A 6,509-nucleotide genomic window follows, 5' to 3' on the forward strand; every position below is an offset into this window, starting at 1 on the left:
TTTATTTACCTGTATGTAACTGTGTTTATTTACCTGTATGTTACTGTGTTTATTTACCTGTGTGTAACTGTGTTTATTTACCTGTGTGTAACTGTGTTTATTTACCTGTATGTTACTGTGTTTATTTACCTGTATGTAACTGTGTTTATTTACCTGTGTGTAACTGTATTTATTTACCTGTGTGTAACTGTGTTTATTTACCTGTATGTAACTGTGTTTATTTAACTGTGTGTAACTGTTTTTATTTACCTGTGTGTAACTGTTTTTATTTACCTGTGTGTAACTGTTTTTATTTACCTGTATGTAACTGTTTTTATTTACCTGTATGTTACTGTGTTTATTTACCTGTATGTTACTGTGTTTATTTACCTGTGTGTAACTGTGTTTATTTACCTGTGTGTTACTGTGTTTATTTGCCTGTGTGTTACTGTGTTTATTTACCTGTATGTAACTGTGTTTATTTACCTGTATGTAACTGTGTTTATTTACCTGTATGTTACTGTGTTTATTTGTTTATGTTTTTCAGATGTACTTATTAAATTTATGCAGTTACATTAACGAGTTCCTTCTCAGAGGTGTTTGTGTTTTGTATTATTTACAAATATCATTAAACATGTTTTTTTCTCTGTGATTCATGTTTAAGCAAATCTTTGAGTTCCCAAACAAACTAACAGTCAAACAAACAGACTGCAGCTGTTAGTGTTTCTCTGAGTTATCGTGTTAAACAGGAAGCTACCAGATTCAGGCAGAGTCATGTGACCATTCAGTCAGCCAATCCCTGAGGAGAGAGCAACATCCCTGTGGACCGGCACAGAGCAAGGATTTCTGGGTAACTGACTCCACTTCCAAATCTTAGCAACACTAATGCATATGAGCATCTGTGTACGAATTTTTGATGGAGGCGGAATTTGATGGAGGCAGGGTCAGCGTGTCAGTATTGATGCCTCCAGCCGCTCATCTCGGTTTCAGTTCAAGAGTCTTCAGACGAAGGACGTAAGTGGACTGTAAACTTTGTCTGTTAGGATTTAACCCGAGTGTCAGGTGACTCTCCTCAGGGGCCTGGCCTCTTGACTCACGATGCTGCAGCAAGCTGAAGGGGCGGATCTTATAGAGGGGCGGGGCTACGAGCAGTTTCGGAGTGATGAAAGAGATGAACATGAATCATGATGGATTAGGCTGTTTTTGTTTTGACACGATGCAGTGACTTACCGTCCGTCTGCTGCAGGATGACAACAACATGCACAAACACACAATGCGTGCACATTAAAGCTCGTCTCCTTCAGGTCACTCATTTCCTCTGAGGTTAACGAGGCACTACTGCGGTGGTCCTGACATTCTGTGGTTCTCTGACAGAACCAACAGATTGAACATGAGCGCTGACGAAGGAGATCAGCTTTATCGTGTTTCATGAGAAATACTCACACACCAAAACCACGAGAAAAGAAAGAACAAAACTCCGACGACACCAGACAGAAAAAAACAGAACGTGAAAATTAGTGAGCAGAGAAGAAGAAGAACGAGGAGACAGCAGACATGTTGTGACGCACACAGACAGACAGACAGACAGACAGACAACACAGAACATCTTTAACAGCAAAGGAACGACCTCAGAAAGCTTGACAGGAAGTCAGGTGACCTGCGCCGTACCTCTGGATGCCCTGGAAGGTGCTGCTGGCCATGTCCACGATGCCACCTGTTGGCCTCGCCACCACGCCCACCAAACCTTTCCCGATGCCCTTAAAGAACCCTGCCGCTCCCTCCTTCTTCGCCCCTGCAGACACAAACATCACATGTGACGTTCTGCTGCAAGTCTGAACTGTAAAAACTCAAACGGCAGAGTCGGATTAAAAACTGAGAAGAAATATAAAGCAATCATTTACCGTGATTTTTACGCTGATCAAAGTTCAATAGAACACATAATTTAAACTTCCTGTTGTTCTTATAATCTGTCCTCTAACGACACCTTTCCCAGCTTCTTCGCCTCTGCTGACATTTTTATTTTTTATTTATCTTCATTACACCTGCATTTAATGCAGTTTTATATACGACCAAAAAAACAAATACATAAATAACTGTAAAAAAAAAAAAAATCTGTTTAATAACAAAAGGAAACGAGCAAAAGATGAAACATCAAACCAGCGTCTGATCACCAGTCTCAACACTGCATTCAAAGACATTAATTATTATACACTGACCTCACCTGATGGTAACCATGACAATGTGAAGCACCCAATGATGTCATAAAAACCCAATGATGTCATAACCCAACCAATAACACGATGAAATGTCTTGAATGAAACTGTAACAACTTGTTTACTGATAATTTAATGTCTCATTACAACTTGTGATGACTATGAGTTCAAGTTAAATAGGCCACGCCCACTTCCATATGGCCCTTTAGATTTCGGTTAAAACTTGGCTCTGGAGCACGCACACCACATCTGGTGAAATTCTGACCGCTGGTTTTTAAGGAACAGATTTTTGGCACCCCCTGTAGGTCCGCATCTTCACAGTCTCTTTCTGAAAATATAACCAACGTTTATGATGATTAAAAAATTTGTTAATGAGTTTGGCCACTTTAGTGCTAAGCCCTGCCCTTTGTGAGTTTTTAATTGGCTGACGGCGGCCATGTTTTTTCCACCAGTTTTGCTCAGTTATAACAGGGAGTTGAATTTTTAGAGAAAATCTGAACTCTGTCTTTTTTACATGATGACATCACAGATGGTTTAGACCCAGCTGAGAGAAGGTTATGACATCATCGGGTTTGGTTACACCGTCGATCGAGTTACGTTCACGAATGTGTGTTCAGGAATGATGACATAATCAGTATTACGAGTTATACGGTAGAAGAAAAGGAGGAAGCCTTACCCTCCACAGGTTTGGTGACGATGCCTGTGACTCCGCCCATGACTCCCTGCAGAGACACAGAGTGTTACTGACCTGAGATCAGCTGTTCAGGTGAGCTCAGGTGTTCAGACAGGTGAGTGCAAGCCGACCTTCAACAGCCCTTTCCCTCCTTTAGCCAGACTCTCTCCAAAGTCTTTGGGTGGTCGGTTCATCTCCTCCCGTCGTTTCTGTTGGTACTCTTTATCCATGGTGATGGCAGCCAGACCTTTACCCACTGAGCCCGTGATCCTGGACACCATACCTGCAGCGCCACCTGCAGGAGGAGAGGAGGACAACACAGTCCCATTGGTCCGTCTCACTCCTGTAACTTCGTCACGGTTACACTTTCATTTCCTCTTTTATTCCAGCGCTCTTCTTCTTCATCACCACCGCCTACATTACAGTGCACCTCCACCTCTGACAGCTGGCTGTGTTAGCAGCTGATGTCTCTGCAGCAGAGACGTCTTTTTAACTCCACACCTCAAACCTGTAGTCTTCAACTGACACCAAGGACATTTATGAGACATCTCACAGCTCCCTCTGGAGACACACTGAGGGTTCGTCACATCTCTTTGACAGTTTGTTGGTTAAAGTCTGAATGAAGCAGCGTGCCAGAGATAAATCTGCTCATTGATAAACGACATCAGAGACACGTCCACTCACCACATTAAATTGGTTAGCTGTCAGAGCGGTCGACCCAGTCACTGTGACATCACAACAACAGTCTTGTCCAGGTTGATGGGTCCGACCGATCACATCTTTGTGCTGTGATTGTTTCAGGTTCTGCATCACTTTGTTCTTTGATAAATCTGTCGTCAACAAACTGAACGAAGCCGCAGCTAAATTTATTTTAGACACCTAAAAAAATAATCTTCATCAGTATTTGCTGTGTTTGAATATCCCCTCCGTCACCTCACACACCGACTGATGGAGCTGTGTTTAAAATATTCCCTCCGTCTCCTCACACACCAACTGACGGAGCTGTGAACCACTGACTCTGTGTTCTGCTACAGAAAATGTTTGTGTTGATGGAGTGTGGCAGCTCTGAGCTCACTTCCTGTGTGAGGGCGGCGTGAAGCTGTGAAAATATTCTAAATGAAACATGTCTGATATTGATTATTTTAGAAGGCTAAAAACAAAGCAGGTGCGTCAGTGTTTGTTCTGTATCATCTTATTTTACTGATGATGACACAAATGTTTTTAACTGAAAATAAAATCTGAGATTCAGGTGCAAATATTTAGGTGAGTCAGAGTGACCAATCAATAACAGACAAACTTGACATATGATCATATTCAGTTCATTAACATGTGAATCACAGACAGCGTCTCTCTGAATGTTGTCATGTGACTGAACAAACAGAAAGTGAAGAGATTTTCTTACCGACAGTGTGACCCAGCAGGCTGCGGACTCCGATCACAAAACCTTCAGCAAACTCCTCGGGACCCTGAACAGCGCCCTGATGAACACACAGCAGTGCAAGGGTTAAAACCAGACCGCACACGTCCCGTTCATCATCGACACAGCACCCTGCCAACGAAGGCCCCAGCAGGAAACTGTTTCAAAGTAAACTGTGGTACGAACCGTTGTTTCTGAGACGATCATCGTGACATCAATCAGTCAATCAATTTTATTTATAAAGCCCAATATCACAAATCACAATTTGCCTCACAGGGCTTTACAGCATATGACATCCCTCTGTCCTTAGGACCCTCACAGCTGATCAGGAAAAACTCCCCCAAAAAAACCCTTTAACGGGGAAAAAAATGGTAGAAAGCTCAGGAACATTTAAAATCATTATAAATCTGCTGCCGACACAAAGCAGATGATTTAAAAACACGTTAAACACCTAGTTTTCATTTTAGAGTCTAAATTAAATTATTCATCAGTCAGTTTGATTTTTAGCTGACATCATAGTTACATCAGAGGAAACAGACTCAGTCGTACTTGACGATGACGTCATATGAAGCTTCCTCACATCTGTTTCACATCAAACTAAAATGTTTTTACCGACAACGTTCAAAAGAGTTTTTACTCTCAACTTGAACTTCTGATTCTGGACTGTTCAGATGTCGACGATCAGGATCACCACAGCAGCAGATACCGTAACATTAACTTTTCTCACTTATAACGGACAGTGTGTGTGTGTGTGTGTGTGTGTGTGTGTGTGTGTGTGTGTGTGTGTTACCTGGAAAGGTTCGTAGAAGAAGGCCTCGACTCCCTCAGACAGACCTCGGATCAGTCCAAACGGGTTTCCCAGGACGTCCAGACCCAGAACCAGAACGTACATCTGCTTCAGGAACTGCAGGAACAAAATCACAGCCTCAGTCTGTGCCTTCATCACACATTCATCACACTTTCATCACACATACATCACACATTCATTACATGTTCATCAGACATTCATCACACGTAAGGACGTGGTAGTTAGGGGTGTGGTTCCAAATCCAACCAAGGGGAGGAAATGGAAGCCAAGATTGGCAGTTCAGGAGGCAGAGGCAGCTCTTAGGCATGCAGAGATTGTAGGTAATGTTCAGTTTGGCCGGGGAGGCCTGGGGCTTGGCTCAGGCAAACCGGTATGGAATAAAGCAGGTCTCAAAGATAAAAGAAAGCTGGTTGTAGAACAGATACGTAGACAGGAGGAGATAGTAAGGGGTGCAAAGGTAGTGGCCCAGGCTAAACAGGGACAGTGGTTGAATTGGGAAAGTGTAGAGAACAGGAAGCTTAGTTGGAGGGACCTGTGGAGTATGGAGGAGAATCGTATTAGATTCCTGGTAGGGGCTACATACGATGTGTTACCAACCCCCCAGAACCTAAAACTGTGGGTAAATGAGGACCCATCACGCCCATTGTGTTCAGGTACCGCAACCTTAAAGCATATTTTGTCAGGCTGTAAAGTTAGCTTGTCACAAGGCCAATATACATGGCGACATAACCAGGTGTTGAAATGTTTAGCTGCAGGTATCGAAGGGAAACGAAGACAGGTGAATTCAGAAGGTGTTAAGAATAGGAGTTTGGCAATTCAGTTTGTCCGTGAGGGAGAGAAATACAGAAGGGATAAGTTAGTAAGGAGGCAAGGGTGTGGCCACCTAGAAGGTGCCTGTGATTGGGAAATGTAAGTAGATTTAGGGGGAAAGCTTGTTGTTCCCCAGGAAATAGTTTGTACCAATCAAAGGGCCTGACATAGTGTTGTTGTCATTGAGTCAACGGATAGTTTATTTCATTGAGCTGACAGTTCCTTGGGAAGACTCAGTGGAAGAAGCCTATGAAAGAAAAAAGCTTAGATATGCAGACTTAGGAGCAAAAGCTGAGCAGCGAGGATGGAAGACTAGGATTTGTCCAGTGGAAGTGGGGTGTAGGGGATTCATAGCAAGATCAGCTGTCTAGCTCCTGGGGGAACTCAGAGTGCAGCGACAGAGTTTGAGGAAGACAGTGAAGGAAATGTCAGATGAAGCAGCTAGAGCTAGTCAGTGGATTTGGATGAGGAGGAATAATGTCAGTTGGGGGCCAGCAGGGGGAACTACTAAGCAGGGTACATAACTCCTTGAGATCAGGTGGAGAGATCCACCAATCAGTCCTCTCAGGAGGAACTCCAGGAAGAGGAAGGTTATTTAAGTGTGGGAGT

The 6,509-nt window shown here is 43.2% G+C and overlaps 1 protein-coding gene across 1 annotated transcript in view; it reads right to left on the reverse strand.

Annotated features, from left to right (window-relative positions):
- Window positions 1-6,509, reverse strand: part of LOC126397140 (intermembrane lipid transfer protein VPS13C-like) — a 40,206-nt gene that overhangs the window by 23,049 nt on the left and 10,648 nt on the right. Inside the window, exons 10-14 of the mRNA XM_050055724.1 lie at window positions 5,073-5,186; window positions 4,268-4,343; window positions 2,997-3,160; window positions 2,869-2,914; window positions 1,648-1,771 (exon numbers count right to left, since the gene is read on the reverse strand). Of these exons, the coding sequence (XP_049911681.1) occupies window positions 1,648-1,771; window positions 2,869-2,914; window positions 2,997-3,160; window positions 4,268-4,343; window positions 5,073-5,186 (524 nt within the window). The remainder of the gene's footprint in view (window positions 1-1,647; window positions 1,772-2,868; window positions 2,915-2,996; window positions 3,161-4,267; window positions 4,344-5,072; window positions 5,187-6,509) is intronic.

The sequence above is a fragment of the Epinephelus moara genome, chromosome 1, assembly GCF_006386435.1.
Source record: "Epinephelus moara isolate mb chromosome 1, YSFRI_EMoa_1.0, whole genome shotgun sequence".
Taxonomy (NCBI): domain Eukaryota; kingdom Metazoa; phylum Chordata; class Actinopteri; order Perciformes; family Serranidae; genus Epinephelus; species Epinephelus moara.